This window comes from Phaethon aethereus (assembly GCF_964289735.1).
Source record: "Phaethon aethereus genome assembly, chromosome: 5".
Lineage (NCBI taxonomy): Eukaryota > Metazoa > Chordata > Aves > Phaethontiformes > Phaethontidae > Phaethon > Phaethon aethereus.
In genome coordinates, this window is record NC_138579.1 from 31428161 (window position 1) to 31447359 (window position 19199).

The window sequence follows — 19199 nt, forward strand, 5'->3', positions numbered from 1 at the left end:
GGGAAAGAGAAGTACAGGATATTTCATCAGGACAGAGAGAATATGGGCCAGCCAGCCAGTGAATTGGCTGTGTCCTCTGTATGATGGAGGGAATCCTTCCTCAGATAATCTGCTCCATCTAGTGGTAACTGTTAAGTGAATCTTCATAAGGACAAATCCCTGACCTTTGCCTTAAAGCTGTTGTCGCATTAGAAGTCTGTATATAACACTTGAAGCATAGTTTATAATATTCATTTGTGACTTGGACTTCAAGGACTGAAAATGACACCTCCATCCCTTACAGCAGTGTGCGGATTTTTTGTTCTCTTATTACAGGGACAATGTTTTATAGAATACAGATTTTTGTATATGGGTGGTTTTGGTGATTTCTTGGTTTGTTTGGGATTTTTACATATGGAAAAATTTTATTGAAAAATAGACAGTATTTTACAGTATGACCTGTAGAGTCTGAATCTCATAAGAGAGCATCCTAGCTGAGGATGCTGCAATCTAGAACCAATAATTAAAGAAAAAGCTGAAAAGGTTTGTTATAAATAAGTGGTTACCCTGCTGAAAGCTTTGGAAGTAGCCTTAGAATCAAAACAGTAGTTTGACGGATGTAGTCTCAGAGTTGGTCAGCGGTTCGTAATACAGCAGTATGCAACTGGGGAAAGGATGAAAATGCCTGTATTGCTAGCGCTTATTTTCAAGGTCTGTTATATATTTTATAACATGTAAGTATGCATCATTTAGAAGCGGGGGGGGGAAGTAAAGGTTGAAACAAATACCTTTCTTTCCATGTTATTTCCAGTATGACAGCTTTATTCAGAAACTCTATGTCTTTGCATATACTAGGATTTTTTAAAATAAATTATTTGGGAAAACAATATGATTATGGAGCCCAGGGTCCTTTTTTGGGGGTCTAATTTTGGTCATTATCACTAAGAAGAATAGTAGGTTGTAGTACTCTTGTACTACAATACTACTCTTGTGTTGCACAGCCTGGCACATTTTGCATAGCTCAGAGTGACATGCTGAATGAGAAGCTTGCACCAGTTCATGGTTTTATTTATTTTCAGTTACTTTCTTTGATCTTGTCAGAGGCTAGAAACATGCAAGTCATTTCTTTTCAAGAAAGTTGGCGACGGGGACATATACTAGGAGTTTTAACTCAAGCTTTTAGTATTTGCAAATAATGCGCAAAGCTTTTTTTCGTTAGTAGAAGAGGAACGAGACAAAATACTCAGCAAACGAAACAGTTGAAAACAGATTCTTTATTCATAACTCCAAGCCTTTTCTCTCAACTCAAACCTTCAGGTTTCTGAGGCCTGAGGTAATAGGACTTGTTTGGGCTCTGCTTGGTCCTTTCCTCCTCTCTTTTTGCTTCTTGGATGTTTCTCTTGCTGCTCTCTGTCATCAATAAAAATCAATATCTACTCAAACAGAATTATGAAGGCTTACTGTGAGCATACATGAGCAGTAGATTATTTTTTTCAGTATTTCAGCAATGATAGGTATGAGAAGAATGTATTAAGTTAACTTAAACGTCAGTGAAAAACATTTAATATGTTCTAGTTGCTGCCTTCTGTCATGTGTGAATGGTTAAGACTTTGCAATTTAACTGATACAAAGTATGAATTTGTTAAGCTGAGAAAATCAGGTTCTGCTTCTAAGTGATTTATATTCTTGGTCATTTTCACGTGTCATTAGTTTTGGATGCTGACATGCTCATGTTTTTGAGATGAAAACATTTATTTTCTGTGAGTGAATATAAAAATCATAATTATTATCAAGTCCACTTTGATAATTTCACACAAATCATTTCAGTAGTTTGAATTTTGATTATTAGATTTGTTGGTTTTCTGTGGTCTGAAATTAATGTGTTTTGTCAGACAACTCATTAGGGTTTTCTTCATTCTTCAGCTCTTTGTGCTTGTCATGTTCCACTGTCTAAACCATAAAATTGAATACAGGCATTCACTTCTTTTTCTTAATAGGATGAGATGAATAGCTAGAATGCTGGAACAGCGTTCTGGCTCAAAATTTTGAACTGCTTTACATTGGGATACTATTATTTGACATGTTGGGTTGGCCAAGTGTCTGGGACTAAAATAAATGTTAATTGGGTAAAAATTGCTGAGTATCTCCATTAAATTTTATTTGAAAAACTGTTTTCATAGAAAGGGTTTTTCATATCTGTTTTTTTATTGTGATCTATAATAATTAATGAAAAGCCGGTTTCTAGTTTTGGAGCCTTTTTTAAAGGCTCATTTTTTGTCCCTTTCACACACTATCTGACCATCTTTCAATATATTTGATAGTGCTAACCTTTTGCATTTAGATTTGAGTTAAGCATTTTGGGAACAATTACATACGTACTAATTAGTTGGGAAGGCAGGCAAAGCAACAGATGCCTGCAAGGGAGAGGCTGATGGGGACAGGAGTTTGGGGGGTAGCGAGGAGGATGTCAGCTTTCTCAGAACAGATTCAAGATGCAGGAAGGGTAAAATAGCTGGTTGCAGATACCAGCTCCAACTATACAAATGGTTCTGCTTGTGCTCATGAGGTGCTGATCACTGTGTTGTCTCACTTCTTGGAACTTCCATGTGTTGAAAAATTGTAAGCAACTTTAGTGCAAACGGGTAATTGTGTGATCATCTAACGACAAAAGTGAATGCAAAGAACTGGATATGTGGAGGTAAGCTCCCCTTAATGCTGGTATTTCCCAACTCATGAGGACTTGATTTTGCAATCATAATGCTCTGGAGGTAAATTTTTATGTGGTATTTGCTGTGTACGTTCTGTAAGATTAGTTCTGCAGCAGTTTTCAACACAACTTACGTATTGGATAAGCCAGACCTTTCTCATCACGTGTGGTTCAGCACTGGAAATGTTCTCTTGCTGCAGGGACTATTTTAATAACCTAAAATAGTCTGACTCAGAATGCCTAATTTTGTTAATGTATAATCTTGCCTGAAATATTATGTGAAAGTTTTAACTACCAGTATAAATTATCATAATGTAACCTACAATAAATTCCTCATGCTTTGCTTTTTGAGTGCAAACTCAGGAAATAGGGGAGTACATTCTGCAGCTTTTGGTTATTTATCAAACTTATGGATGTTTCAAATTACACCTGCTTGCCAAGTCCAAGTATTCCTTCGTGGTTATGTAGTACATTCCACAGCATTAATTTTCAGGAAATAGAAGAAAATATGGCTGTGCTTGTAACTGCCTTTTTCCTCTAACTATAAATGTAACTAACTTACTAGATTAAAGTTGGATGGCATTATGCCTTGTGTAAAGATGAAGGTCTCTGTGTTTCATCTGTATGTGCTTAGTTTGCTTATCTTGGATAGTGCTCTGTTGCTGCCCCTGTAGCGAGAGTGTTCTCCAATTAACTATGTGAAGATTTAAGAAAAATGTTAGGTGGATGTTGCTATTTCAGTATAAATATCTTGCTCCCAAAGTTGCTTGTGGCAAGTAATTAAGTAGAAATTTTGATTTTTTTTTTTTTTCCCCTTTAATTTAAAGGAAGCTTCTGTGCTGTTCTAAAAGAGTTAGTGGCTGACTTGACTGTCCCAGATAGCCAGATCGATGCCTCTACATTTTTGCTTCCACCCATTTGTCATGAGAATGATCTCCTTTTACTCAGTCCCTTACTGCAGGAGACTGACCACCGATTTATCGAAGAGCAGGTACTTTTTTTTTTTTGTAGTATACTGGTGGTATTATATTTTCCTACGGTTCTGGTTATTTGCGTCAGTGCTAGTTTTGACTTGGTCAAAAATATGGCTATCACTTCTTTCCTTCTTACAGCTCCTTTTAGGTAGCAGCGTAGCTGGCGGCAGCCTGGAGTATGACCCTTACTCAATTTATGAGAAAGTTCCCAAAGGTGATTCAGTACCTAAACCACTACCTCCCGTATTGTCTGTTGTCAGTGCCGCAACTCGTCTTTTTGGAGTTATATTTTCCCATGTAGCAGAATCTCACAGGTAAAGTAGTGACTGCAACTGTTGGGGGATTTGGGAGATGCTAAAAGGTGATCACAGTGTTTGAGATTGAACATAGAAGAAAACAATACTGAAGAAATAGTGAAATGTATAAGTGGATTCTGTGAACCCTCTGAGTAACATAATTCAGACTAAGGAATTGTTAGACTTTCTTTTAAAGTTAGTCACAATGAAAAGGCACATCGAGTAAGAGGTTACTGTCATTGTAATAAATTCTGTTGACCAAGAAAAATAATATTTTGCTTTGATAGCCAGATAAAAATAGAAGTTATTTGAAGAGGTATTACACAATTATTATAGTGCTTAATACATAATTGTTGAATACCTTAGGACAAAGGAGGGTTGAAAGGGGTAGGAAGCTGCAGTAAAATTTAACCCTTATCCTGCCTCATTCTTTATAAAAAATGGATAAGAAGAAACAAGAGCTTGTGTCTTAACACAGTTCTGTCAAGGTACAAGAATGCTTGAAAAGGATCACAGACTTATCTTGGTTTTGTGTGTGTATATATCTTCCTACTGCAAACATGGCATTTTGGTTTGTTTCACATTTATAAGCACACGGATTGCTGAGGCGTGAAATTCCTCAAGAGTTTTACATGCTGTTGCTTATTCTGTGCGCTGCTGGTAATTTTCTTGAATGCAGCCTAAGAGCAAATCAATTATTTTTAAATTAAACAGCTTTATGTTTTCAAGGCCAACTGGAGTTAGACCTTGGATCATGATCATTATAGGCGGTGATGGTTGTGTAATTTCCTGTGAGGGATGGGTGCGTAGCATGCGAGTCCTGAGTCTTGATGTCTTCACTGCTTAGAACGCTCGGGATTTAGTGCAGTCCCGAGGCAGCTGTTTGTATATGAGCATATCTGCCAAGAAAACTGCCACATGCTTTATGATATGTTCTTCTGACTTGCATTTACTTCCTTATTCTGTCTTCACTGACTGCTTTTTTTTGTGGATGTTTTTCTGTTTGTCTGGACTTTTTGCCCCTATTGTCACCAGGTTGCTCGTTGTTTTTCTTCACCTGTTTCTGAAGAGCGGAACTAACTGCTGCAGATAACTCCATTTTCCTTTTCTTTTTCTTTTCCCTCCCCTTTTCTCAATTGTAAATCAAAATGCATCATTCCCACAGTTCCTTTTAATAACATCTGTCTAATGTTAGTTATATCTAAGTGATTATCTGTGAATACGTATGTTATAAGGAAACATTAAGGCAAAAAAATTTGTGTTCATAGAGTAATTACTTTAATATGGAATACAAAAGTTTCTTGTAGTAGGCAGGGATGCCAGCTGAAGGAAAATGCTCAAGGCTAAGTGTTATAGATTTGTTCCAACTCTGTTTCTATAATATATAGACTTTGTTATGGGTTTTAAAATAAAATAAATAAGCTTGGTTTGTTTCCTTAATTTTTAATTCTGTGGTTTCTTTTCTGTTTTTGTTTAAGGCTCCAGGTGTTAGAACAGTTGTTGAATTCCATAAAGCAAACAAAAGGAGCACGGCAACAAATAGTACAACTAAATATTGTGGCAGCCTTTTCTACTTCCTTAAAGGTAAATCTCCTTTGTTTCTCTCCTTTTGTTTCTCTCTCTGTTACTAAAACATGGCATGTGTTGGTTCAGATGCATCTACACAGAAGTTCTTGTTTTGATGAACAGTCAAGGTAAAGATCAGTCCTATTTTCTGTGTCAATATAGTTTTTGTGATGTCGCACTTTTATATGATGTCAGCACAAAAGTGCTCACGAGTCATGGTTTAATTTTTCCCTCTTTTTAATGTTAAAGGGTTAGGGAAACCCATTCTAGTACACTGTAGTATACTATCATCCATACTAAGAGAGATGGAAAAATTCTGTTTGTATTTCTGTCTTTATCATGGTCTATTTCATATTTCTTACTGTATAAATAAAAAAGTAACGATTGGTAAAATAAAGTAATCTCACAACTGTCTGCCATTTGTTGCTTTTTCCTGATGCTTTATTTGTATTTTCCTGTGTTCATGTGCAGTTTTCACTCTTCCCTTCTCAGGCTTTCTTCAAATTAAGGCAAAATGTTTTCAGAATAGGCATGACGTTTATTTATACAATATTTGTATTTGGGGCATATTTAATATGCAGTCTAGGTAACTGCTGTAGCTTTAGCTCATCCTCTTTTTTTTTTTTTTACTAGGATTTTCCTTTGTGTCATTCTGTTTTCACTGGTTTTCTTCCAGTTCTTTTTCTTCTACCATTTCCTGAATTTTATGCTGCTGTGTTGGTTTATTGGGTTCTACTGCAATCTATCCAATATTTCTTAAAATCAGAATGTTGATATTAAAATGTTGTGCTATGATGTACACTTATGTAGAATTAGACTTCTAACTCTGAAAACAGAAAATAAAAATAGAGGAATTTTGCAGATAAAAGGGGAAGAAAATCAAAACCTTTCTGCAGGTGTTGTAATTTTTTTGTGACTGACAGAAAAACACATTCTGATTACTATACTGTCTTGCATTTTAATATATTTAATATCTATTTTTAGCACTTGGCTAACTGCAACGGAAGTTTAGGCCCAGAAGAAGTTAGAAGGTCTGCCCTGGCATTGGTAATGGGTGCCTTGGAAAGCAATAATCCACTCCTAAGATGTGCTGCTGCAGAGTGTTTGGCCAGATTGGCACAGGTGGTTTCTGATAGTGCCTTCACTGCTGGATTAGTACAAGTCAGTTTTGACAAGTAAGTTCAAAAAAAGTGTGGTAAGTTAGTGGTTGAGTTTATAAAAATGTTTGAGAAATTCACATGGCCCCTATTATGATGATAATTTTTAAAAGCTGGTTTCCTTCATGAATTTGATGTCACTTCAGAAATTAAGGGGAAGAAGCACTGCCTGACTTCTGCATGTATTTCTTAGTTTTGCTGACCTTTAAGTTGTCTAAGTAAGCATGTAGACTTTCAAATAAATTAAATTGGCTGCTGTTCTAGCAACATCATTTAAGAAATATCTAAAATATTTTTGGCACTTCCTTCAGATAAGAGATGGTAAATTAATTTAGAATTTTGGCAATATAACAGTGTCTCAAAATATTTTGCTGATTATATACTAGAAATTCCATTTGTAGATGTGCTTATTACATAGTATCAGTTGTGGTGATTACACTAACAGCTTTCTTTCCTTATAATTAATAGGCTAAAATCTGCTAGGGATGTCGTATCAAGAACAGGTCATTCTTTGGCTCTGGGATGTCTGTATAGGTACCTAGGAGGAATAGGTTCTACTCAGCACCTGAACGCATGTGTTGGAATCCTTTATACTTTATCTCAGGACAGTACTTCTCCCGATGTACAGGTACATGTCACTTATCTAAAAACGTTATGTTACAAATTAACTGATTTATATTCCGGAGTATAAGTTTTTTTCTTGTAAGAATAATACTTCACAACCTTTAGGCATCTCTCACAGGTGATGGCTGGAGAAGCAAAGGCAATGAAAACCATAGCCCCTGCTGGAAATCCACCTTCCAAGCAAGAACTATGATGAGATACGGGAAGTTCTTATTTTATGATCAGTGAGGCTGATCAGGCTAAGATATGCTGGCTTCAAAAACAATATCTGATGTTTTAGGAATTGATTCATTTCACATTCACCTATATCTTGACCTTGACTAGATAGTACCTAGGTTTTTTTGCTCATGTTAGTTTTTGTCTGTGCTACGATGTTTACGTCACAGCATTTTTTTGTTGAAGGGTTATGCAGTAAATAACAGGGTTTTGTAGCCTGAATGCTGTTGAACTTGGTAAATATACTCCCTTGAATAAGGCAAGGTATTTGAAGACTAATTCAAATTATTTCTTTGTGGCTATAACTGCTATCAGTCAGAATAGCTTTAAAAGACATTGAGTGTATTCCATGTAATTGTCTAAATCTCAGTTAAAGATTATATTTTTTTTTAAGCTTTCTCTACAATATCTTTACATAAAGAACTGTGTGTTGACATGAAACAGATGTGGCTATTTGTGCAAAGTAACTGAGACTAAAATAATATGTTGTTTCAACAACTCTGTTGCAGTATGTTTTCATAATTCTCTTGTTCTTGCACATGGAATGGTAAGGAATTTTAGAAAGAGTAGAATAGATTTGAGGGATAGTATTTTTATTTATCTATTTCATTTTTCTGTTAAATTAATTCACTATTAGATAATTTTTTTAAATGAACAATGACAAATTTAAAATGATTCTTTCATTGCAGAACGTACAGTTCCTTGTGAAATGTTCAAATGGCTTATTAAACATCAGGTTCTTAAAATTTCTTTCTATAACCTCTCCATTTGTCCCTTTGGAAACTAAAAGTGCAACTTTTATTACACTTAATTACTGAATTTCACTTGGAACTATAAATTCTAAAAAGATCTTCTGTTTATTCTATCATAGAGACATTGCATGACATGACATTACATTCTCTTATTTTACAGGCATGGGCACTACACTCTCTGTCACTGATAGTAGATTTAGCTGGCCCCTTGTATCACGTGCACGTGGAACCTACCTTATCTCTTGTTCTCATGTTGTTGTTGACTGTGCCTCCTGCTTACGCTGAAGTTCACCAAAGCCTTGGTCGCTGTTTAAATGCACTTATTACCACGCTGGGCCCTGAGTTGCAAGGTATACAACGTACAATAGTATCAGCTTTGTTTGGTTTAGCAACAAAATTGCTAAGCATTGCTTGAATGTGTAATTCAAATTTTATCAACAAATAAGTGCATGCTATTTTTTTTTCCTCAGTGTAAGACAGGATTTCACAGGCCATAATTTTATGCAATCAAGATGACATGACTGCCAGTTTTCCAAAAATTGTGTCTCTTTTTGACATCTTTTCTTTTGTTTGAACGGGTTCTCAAAGCCTTGCCTTGAACTGAAAATTCTTACATTTAGCATGAAAACAGAAGGTACTCATATTTCAAGAGTTAGCAGCCAGTCTATGTCTTAGTTATGATGCAGACTTTGAAAATTTGTATCTAAATCAACTCTTAGATAGCTGGACGCTGAAATTTCCAGAGAGCAGTGTGACTATTACTCCTTGATATCAGAGTATAACACAGATATAGAAAAAAATCCTTCAAAAAGATGGGAGTTATGGGTTGCTTGGGAAAAAGCTGGGCTATCATGTTTTGGAAAAAAAAAAAAAAAGTTGATGTTTTAAAAACAAAAAATGAAAACCTTTTTTCTTCCAAATATAGGCAGCAGTACGACAGTTTCAGCCTTAAGAACTTCCTGCCTCCTGGGCTGTGCAGTGATGCAGGATAATCCTGACTGCCTTGTTCAGGCTCAAGCCATCTCTTGCCTTCAGCAGCTTCACATGTTTGCTCCTCGACATGTCAACTTGTGTAGCCTTGTAAGCTGCCTATGTGTAAGTATGCGTTTACTAGTCTGTATCCTTGTATTTTAAAACATTTTGTTCGGAAACGATTTAAAAAAATGCAGATGCTTCTTTAGAGAACAAGAAATCATTTTCTTAGAGAAACTGATCATTGTGTAGGGGTGAGGTGTTTCATATCCTCCTACAGGCAAGTATTCTCTATTCCCCGCCCCCCCCCAGTATTTTTCCCCAGTTTCTGCTTCCCTTTTACAAGATGAGCACATTCTGTAGAAATCTTGGCCTTCTGACCTGCTTGCAAGTTCAGCATTCTGCTGCTCTTATTAAGGCCAGTTGTCTGGCAGAGTATACCATCCGTTACAACTTTGTGCTAGGTTTTTACCAGCTATTTTACATTGGCCAGTTTTTTCTTCTGCTGCTTTTTATGTCTTAGGTGAAGGATTGATTAAAAAACAATTGTGTGTACTAACTACTGAGAACTGTCTTGTTCGGGTTTGCTTTTCATGATGGTGCAGAATTGTAGATTTCTCTATTTTGTAATTTCTGTAGCACTAATGCTTCAGTGTTCTGACTTCTTCGCAATCAGTGTAAAACTTTCTGACACTTACATAAGTAACAGTTAAAGTAGGTCTTTGGAAAAAATAAAGAAAACTCTTTTTCATCCCTATTTGACAAAGAACTGGGGGTTTTTGTTTGTTTGCTGAGGGTTTTGGGGGTTTTTTGGGGTTTTTTCCCCCACAGTCTCTCTGTCTTTGAATAGCTACTCTTCTAAAGCATTTAGGTCTATGAAGAAAGCAAAAATAATTTTCTGGTAGTTATTTACCTTGATGGGTTTTCAGGGGCTAGCTAGGTGTTTTTGTGGTGTTTTGTTTTATGTAAGACTGTCTAGTCTCCCTGTAAATCAGGGAGAAACAAAAAAACACAAACAATAAAGCATGGTCAGTTTTTTGAAATCTCTCTTGTCTATCTTGACACAGCTCTCATTCACGTCTTCGTCTGTGTAGCATTTCTGTATTGATAGTAACCATATATTGATTTTTGTATAAAGTTTAGATTCCTTCCATTTATCTTTATTCAGTTTGACTGGAAACATGATTGTGGGAGCCAGGAAGAATTGAAGGAGAAGCTTTTTCAGCCCCATATTGTGTTAGTTTACTCCCCTTAAATCACCATCTTGCTAGGGAAGCAGAATAAACTATTGGACTGGACCTGAAATTTGCTCTTAACTCTGTTGTTGGCTTGCAAGGTGGCCCTCAGCAAGTCATTCTCCATGAGTTGAAATTTCTGCAAGAGGAGAGCAAGGTGTGAGTGTCCTCCTTTGCAACTCAGTTTGGAGTCTTATGGGGGAGTATAGAAGCTGGGTGCTAGGTACTGTGGATATTAACCCCTGCATTCTTTATTTAAGGCACTGAGAGACAAAGAATCTGTGGTCAGATAAGTGATCTTTTCCACTTCTGTCTATAGAAACATGAATCCTCACTCATAAAATCTTGAAAACAAATGTGCAGAGTTGTTTTTTTAACATTTGAATCAACTCCCCTCTCCACCCTTTTTCCCCAAAGTTTCCAGAAAATTTCTGTCTTCAAACTTGCCTTTTTAAAATCCTGAAATAGGCATTCTCTTTTCTTCCTCCTCCTGCCCCTTTCTCTCTCTCTCTGTGTGCCCCTTTCTCTCTTTCTTTCTTTTTTAAAAATAAATACAGCATTAAGCATGCCAGCACAATTGCTGTGAGCAGCTGCAAGCTACCTTCACCTGTCTTCCCAGCCCCTAGGGCATGCTGTGGTTCAGGTGCCCAAAGTTATTTACACCATTCAGTTTGTGACTGTGCTAGCACTAACAAAACATGACTCAGGCAATGGATACACAGCTTTACTGGCTTGGTTTTTGTTTCTTTAACTTGTGTGCATGTGCCTGTCATTATCTAGCTTCCCTTCTTCAGCTTCTGAAAGTATTCCTTGTTTGTCAGTTGGATCTTTTGTCTCAGGGCTTTGCATCTAACAGTAATGCTTATTCTGTCAGTTAAATTCTTGGCTCCAGCAGAATAGAAATCATATGCTTTTAATCATGTCTAACATTAGCTCTAAAGCTAACTTAGGTGAGCACAAACTTCTAAAGAGCTTATCTGTGTAAGCTTATGATGTAGTGAACACCATTTTTCAGCTGCAAGACATTAAAGATATTTTGAAACACGGTTAAGTATATAATATCAATAACTATGTTGTGCTGTTGTCTTGGTACTGTTTAAATATTAATTTTAGGGGCAGCTGGCTTGCGATTTAAATGTGTTCAACATTAAATATAAGATAAATGAACTAAAAAATTAGGGTTGTTGTATGTTTGAGATAAGATTCTGAATTTTGATATACGCTGAATTTACATGTAACAGTCTCCATGTGTGGTTGGTATCGCTGTTATATCTATATTTTGGTTTTGTCATGACTGGTTTGTCATTTGTTTTTGTGCAGGAAATCTTGTTGGATAATTCTGTGTTGGTAGGTCCCTGTGCCTTGTTAATCCTAAACTTTTGCAGTCTGCAGTGGTGTTTTTATTTCATCTTTTATCTTTTCATTTTAACCATTTTAATGTAATTTCTTTTAGCATGTCAAGTGACATTTGATTGTCATCCTAACCAGACCCTTCCTAACTTTCTGCCCATGGCAGACTTACATTTCATTTATGTGCGTAGTGAGGCATAATTTTGTTTTTAACATGTTAAGCACAGAAAGGGAACTGCTTGTTCATTTAAGTTTGTATGTGATGCTTGCATTTTGTGTCTGTTATTTAGTCCCGTCCCCTGCTTAGAATGTGGGAGAATGAGAGATGAAAAATGTGCATCTTGCATTATTCAGTAGCCTTTATTGGATCCTCTGTTTTTTCCCTATTAAAAATGAGCATGCAATTTATGCATGTCCAACTTGAAGTAGAATGTGTAGCCTGCTTGCATAAATTTTGCATTTAAAGCCTCCCTTGTTGTTTTCAAAGTCTCAATTAAAGTATCTTGTAGGCGTACTTAATGAGTCAGGTTTCTTTTCGAAGAGTTATGCAGAGAGTGTATCTTTGTGTGCATTAAATATGTAATTCTGAGTATTGTAGATTCACGTGCACGCATAGAAATTCAGAAGACAAAGCTTAGGTTTGTTAATGTAACAAAGCTGAAATTCTTACTCTTTTTGTCCTTATGCAGTTAAAAAGAAGAACTTACGAACTACTACATATTAGGCATTTTGACTAATGTATGAGGAGCATGACGTTACCGCAAGGTTTTCCTGCAGCAGACACTCAGCTCTGTCTATCTTAAGGACGGTGACAGCTAAGGGTGCAACAATTACTTAGTTGTAGAGAATAACTCTTTTGATGATAACCTAAGCTTAATTTAAAAGAAGCCGCATAAATATTGGTGTAGCCATCTTGCTTGGCCAGATAGCTGGTTCATTGTATCTTTGGGATCCCCTTCAGAATGTTCTTAAAATTGAAAACAAGCAAATAAAAATCAGAAAGCTCTACTCAAACAAACAAACAAAACCCTTGAGGCTATGTCTTGGGTTTTTTAAGTGTTTTTCCTTGTTCCTGTAATAATGAATCTTTTATCATATATTTTTCCGTATAAAAAACAAACACTGGCCTCGTGGCATTAAAATATGGTGATGCTATAAACTTTTTTGCTGGAAACTACTCAGGAGAGCTGACTTGTCTCAGTGTGATACATTCACCAGTAATTCTCACCCTTCCTCTCGCCTTCTCTAAAATGTAATTTAATGTAATCTGAGTATATAATATTTTTTGCGATGAAATTGCAGCAGTGTTCTTTTTGCCCTTTCTTATAAACTTTCTTTCATGCATGGAGTTCAGATTTACTAAAGTGTGATTGACTGTCTCACCTTCAGTTACATTGGCATTTCTCTAGTTACATATGATGGTGATTTCTGTAATTTTCTCTTGCACTGAGTTTTCAAGTCCATTATATATACCCTGTAGTCAAAGACTAGAGTTAACTGTTCATTGAGACCACAATTCAGCTGTCATTGAAGTTAATGGGGGTCTTTCTACCAATATCAGAGGGAGTTGGATCCAGCCCCAAACCAGTCTTATAAGTTACCTCTGGAGAGAAAATGTTAAAAGTACTGATACGTTAAAATTGATTACAGGAGTTGCAATGCCTTTCACTGGGGGTTTAAAAAAAAAAAAAGCGCTGAGCAAAAAGAGCATCAATTACATGCTTACTGACTTCACAGATTTGTCCTAACTGCAGTTGTTCATAAGATACGGGCCTTACTGAGGTATTGCTATAAATGTTTGTTAGTCACCTAACCTACTGCTTTTTCTTGCATGTTTCAGGTGAATCTCTGTAGCTCGTACTTATTATTGAGACGTGCAGTGGTAGCTTGCTTACGTCAACTTGTGCAAAGAGAAGCTGCTGAGGTATCAGAATATGCTGTTGCGTTAGTTAAAGAGAGCAGAGAAGATTTTACTCCAGGTAATGTATTGAAGTTTTGGGATCAAAGACCTTGACATATTGATAGTGAATTTTAAAAACACTCTGCTATGGGTATGAAAACTTTGCTATGTCCTTGAAATCTTTAACTCAAAATGGTTTTCTGCTTCAGTTCTCTATATAGTACCAAATTATGGAAACATCTAAACACTTACTTGGCGATAAAATGAAGATACTATTGCTTTTCATGTACTGTAGGTAGGATCACTAAATAAGAAAATGCAAGTGGAGTTCCAGAAAAACCTAAGCCTATCTAGCCGGTGGCTGTTGTAGTAACTGCTTCATAGTCCTGCATTTTACATGCCTATTCATAATTGTATTTTCCTATGTAAATCTCAAATTAAAAATCTGCAAACCTGTTGAAGGACATTTCTATTGACTTCTTTGGATAACTAGTTAAGTAATGATCAGGTGGGGTCCCTAGAATTTTTAACTTCCTAAAAGTTTGGGTTTTTTGATCACTAGTTCATCCTCATGTGCCTTCCTGGGAGGGGATGGTGGTAATAAATGATTTCACTTTGGATTTCAATTCAAGCTCATTTGGAAATTTTCAGAGAAGATAGTCTATAGCCATTTGGTAAAATTGATGATTTTTGTAATTGGTAATATTGGGCAAATAAAAATTTGTCATATGGATTTTACAAATTATTTCTATGTCTGGTTTTGAGCCTTGTTGGAGAATAATTTTAACTTCCCTTCCAAGTTAAAACATTGTTTTACTATTACCTTATGAGTCAATGTGAGGAATTAGATGGCCAAAGATAATTTTTTTCAGGAGTTCGGATGCTATGGTGATAGTAATGTTGTGAAATTCAGAGTAGGATTCTTTTTTTTTTTTTTTTTTTCCCCTTGGCGTAACTTTCTTCCTGTTGTTAGTACGTTTCTCTAAAAGTTCAAAGTTTGTTTTGTACTCAGATGATTTAGACATGGTATTAAAGCAATTAATATTATTATTTCAAAAGTATTTCAGGGCTAGATACTTGTTCACAAGATACTCTGCGTGCAACATTTAGTGGGGTTTCTGTGGTCATTACTGCAGTTTTGTGAGGTACAACATTCAGCTCAGACTTTGTTCTTAGCAGATGTTAACATCAGAGAAATAGGCCTGGAAGGGGCGTTGCTGGGCTTGCTGGACAAAGAGTTGGATCAAAGATTATGCCAAGATATCAAAGAGACTCTGACTCATATGCTTACTTCAATGGCTGTTGAAAAGCTCTCTTTTTGGCTGAAGCTTTGTAAAGATGTTCTTGCTGCCTCTGCTGGTAAGTCCCAATACACTGTATTTGAGAACCCAAAGAAAGTAAGGCCTGCAGCAGTACAGTATGTCACTGAGGGCAAGTATTCTTGTTTCTTGAATGTTTGACACTTACCAAGTGTATCATTGTCCTTCATATAGAAACACTGGACACTTTAACTTAGCTCTTTCGGAAGGAATATGCCTTTCTCCCTTCTGATTGCCTTTTCCCTATTGAACAAGTTTTTGTAAACATTTTAGTATGTCTTGCCTGTTCGTATTCTTGTTGATTTATAGTCCTAATGTTAACTTATTTCCATATCAGAAATGTAAACGCAGAATACATTTGAGCTTGTGCATCCTGTGCATGTACCTACAACAAAAATATTCAGACCCTCTCTCCTATTAATAAAGAGGAATGGTAGAGACCTACTATATCATAATGAAACTCCCGAGCAGATAAAATTAATTACTGTGATGAATATGGGGGGGCGGGGGGGCGGGGAGGATTCTTTTCGCTGCAGTGCAGGAGGAGAACTCCTTGGATTTAGGTTTTTTGTTTGGAAAGGTACTAGCTTCTAGTATGTCACACTTATTTTTAAAGGGGTTTTTTTCTTTCACTTCTTTCACTACAGTTCTTCATTTCCTTTTGTGGTATTGATCTTGTCTTCCAGCAATTAATAGCAACCAAATGCAGACAGTTTTTTTACATTTTATTTTTAATTCTAGAATTTACTTTCAGACACCAGGGCTAAAGGGAGTCCTAGTGAGTTGGAAGCTAAAGATGGACTTCAAAGAGATTTTTCTTATGAGTTGTTCTGTAGTTTTCAGTTACAGTAAAAAAGAATATTACATTTCTTCCTTCTCCCTGCCCCGTGTCCTAAATACAGATTTCAATACAGTAGCTTCAGTAGATACCACTCAAGAGGAAACTGCCAAAGTGGATGATGCATCTGTATTAACGTCTGACAGTGATGAGAGGTTCCATCCTTTCAGTAATCCACGATGGTCTACCAGAGTTTTTGCTGCAGAGTGTGTTTGTAAAATTATAAGCCAATGTGAAAATGCAGGCAGTGCACATTTTGACATAACTTTGGCTCAAGAAAGAAAACAACGTGATTCAAGAGGTATGTGTTAAGCACTGAAAGAATTTCACAGAATGCAAAGTAGGCTTAAAATAAATGTTAGCTGTTTGCATCTTAATGAAATTCATCATAAATTTGTTGTTTGTAATCATTGAAACCTTTAATTACTCTGATTGGAAGCCTATATTTATTAATGTGTAGAGCAATTTTTATTTGCCAAAATATTGGCATATCACTGCAGCATTTAGACTTACTTTCCCGGTTATGGTACCATGGTATGTGCATAGGAAGCCATTGTTTCTGCATAAGCATTGGCATTCAGAAGTGATAGCTGGCACCAGCCTACAACACCACAGTTTGGTATCTGGGAGTATGACTTAAACTCTGCTTGTTTTTCTTTCCGTAATTTGCATAATTACCAGTAGAAACAGAGTGCCAATTTTCAGTACCTCTCTGTTTATCTGGAGGTGTTTTCCTCAAAACTCTTTTTTAGAAAATCTGCCTCATACATAAAGATATTTATGTTTTATTTTAAGTACCTTTTTTTTTTTTTTTACATTATAGAATCATAGAATTGTTTAGGTTGGAAAAGACCTTTAAGATCATCAAGTCCAACTGTTAACCTAAGCACTGCCAAGTCCACTACTAAACCATGTCCCTAAGCACCACATCTACAGTCTTTTAAATACCTCCAGGGATGGTGACTCAACTGGAGTTGAGTCAATTCAAATGGAAAGGAGCCTAGATCAGCTAGCATAAGATGTCCAAGTAAGATTGTTCTATGTGTAAGGTGCCTTAAGTGAATCCTTGATATGTGGTAAGGTAAAATGTAAAATAATACATTTTGAAAATGTTGGGAGCAGTCTTGTAAAATATATTAAGTCTAAAGCTAAATTTAATAAAACTAATTTCTTTTTTAATCTCTGTTGTCTCTTCAGATGACTTTTTGGTATTACATTTATCTGACTTGATCCGTATGGCTTTTATGGCTGCCACAGATCACAGTGATCAGCTTCGTCTTTCTGGTCTTCAAACATTACTAATTGTTGTTCGGAAATTTGCAGCTGTTCCAGAGCCAGAGTTTCCAGGTCATGTAATTCTGGAGCAATATCAAGCCAATGTAAGTGCCATTGCTGTTAATTTAGAGAAGTTTAGTTACAGTTAATCACTAAAAGAAATCCGCCTTTTGCAGTGCATAGTGTTAGACTTCGGTTTCAGTTAGTTTGTTACTGAAACTATTATTAATTTGTTTGGAGTTAACTTCCTTAGCAAGCATCTTTTCAGTTGGTGTATGTTTTAGCCCCAAAGTTTTTTAAACTTTTAGCATTTTTCCCCCTTCCCTATTTGAATACAGCAAAAATAAAATAGAACATTGCAGCTTTTTGGAAAGCATTGGTTTCAAAGTGCGGAAGTATTGCAAGAAATATTAGGTAAAACTATCATTTAAAACACTGCTTAGAAATAAGTAGCCTTTGCACTCTGCAAATCACACTAGGAGATCTTGGTCAATCAATAAGCTAGAGGAGGTAAAAGCATGGGTTGTACTTACAAGGTCTATTTCAGTTAAGTCTTCATTGAGACTTACAGAAAAGATGACCTGATCATTTTGCATCCCAGACTGCACTTTCGTTAAATATGACAGACAGCTGTGTTAACCTTCATCTGACTCCCACTCTTCACTTTCTAGCAGGCATTGAATAAGTCCGATCATTTTCTCTCATAGAAATGGGGAGATCCTGACACTGAAGACATCCTAACCTGCTTTGATCTTGCTTTTGCTGTTAGAATTCTATTCTGCTGGCGCTTCTTTGTACGAAAGGAAAAGTGACTTGATCTAGTCTGGAACTACCAAGGGAAAAAAATACACTATCCATGCTTGCTGTCCAAAACCATCAAGCAGGTCACAAGTAAAGCTAATAATTCTCCTTTTAACCTTCACTACCCTTAAAGTGTTTCTGCTAATACTATGCATAGATCTTCTCATCAACTGTTTCATAGAAGTTGAAGAGATGTGAAGCAGTTAAATATCTAGTTTTTTCTTCTCAATTTTTTTTCCATAACAATAACCAGAAGTAGGCAGATGTAGATTTTTCCAGACTTAAGTAACTGTTTCCTGAAATCTTGTTCAGAAGTTCCTTAAATTAGGTCTGAGCTTTATGGGGTCTTAAGAACCTGTCATTAGTTGTCATTAAAAACAATTCCTTTTCACTTTTATTTTCACAAACTTTTATTTGTAGTACTTGTACTACACTTTGTGCTTCTGTCACAGGGAGCATCGAACTTAAGTCTGAGTTTTCAGGTACTAGCTGAAGCAGCAAGGGAAATTTTCATTAGCCTTTAGTGAAACAGCTTTCAACAAGTGAGAGTAGGTAAAATCTCTGCAACCTGGTAAGTATATGTTTCTGTGTTCTTTATTAGGCAAATGGGGTCTGTGCTCTCCCCTTCTTTCACTTGGCAAAGTTGACCAACTTGAGCTGTTTGTTTCCTTAAATCTGTATTCTTTCTGAGTAAGGAATGAGTAAGGAAATGTCACTCATTAGGTGTCTTTGCAGGTCTTTCATGGATTGGAACATAGGGTTTTTTTTCTTTTGCGGGCTTCTCAGCAAGTCAAGAGTTCAGGGAGGAAGAGGTTTCTCTTTCAGTTTTAGACTGTGCAAAAAATAGAATCGACTTTGAAGACCCCTCTCAGAGAGAAGCATATCTTCAGTGTAAGCAACGCAAAACAGTAAAAGTATGACTGCAGCTGTCTCCCTGCTCTTTAATCTCACTGAAACAGTCTGTGGAAAAATGGAAAGGAAGCTATGCTTTATAAAGGAAAACTACAACAAAGCCTGCTCATGAAAAGTAATTTAGTTAATTGCTCACTATGTATTAAACGTTGTATAACTTTTCTTTAGGTTGGAGCAGCACTTAGGCCTGCCTTTGCTCCTGAAACTCCCCCTGATGTCACAGCAAAAGCATGTCAGGCAAGTGTTGAAAGTCAGAAGTCTTGGGTAATAGACCCTCTGAAATTTTCTTTTTGCTTGATATGCCACACAAGAAAAAGGAAATAAAA

At 36.2% G+C, this 19199-nt stretch overlaps 1 protein-coding gene across 1 annotated transcript in view; it reads left to right on the forward strand.

Annotated features, from left to right (window-relative positions):
* Positions 1 to 19199, forward strand: part of HEATR5A (HEAT repeat containing 5A) — a gene marked incomplete at its 3' end in the record, with an annotated part of 53215 nt that overhangs the window by 22319 nt on the left and 11697 nt on the right. The window contains exons 14-25 of the mRNA XM_082000666.1: positions 3518 to 3677; positions 3799 to 3974; positions 5435 to 5540; positions 6507 to 6697; positions 7148 to 7307; positions 8432 to 8621; positions 9197 to 9366; positions 13669 to 13807; positions 14908 to 15087; positions 15950 to 16186; positions 17083 to 17264; positions 19042 to 19110. Of these exons, the coding sequence (XP_081856792.1) occupies positions 3518 to 3677; positions 3799 to 3974; positions 5435 to 5540; positions 6507 to 6697; positions 7148 to 7307; positions 8432 to 8621; positions 9197 to 9366; positions 13669 to 13807; positions 14908 to 15087; positions 15950 to 16186; positions 17083 to 17264; positions 19042 to 19110 (1960 nt within the window). The remainder of the gene's footprint in view (positions 1 to 3517; positions 3678 to 3798; positions 3975 to 5434; positions 5541 to 6506; positions 6698 to 7147; positions 7308 to 8431; positions 8622 to 9196; positions 9367 to 13668; positions 13808 to 14907; positions 15088 to 15949; positions 16187 to 17082; positions 17265 to 19041; positions 19111 to 19199) is intronic.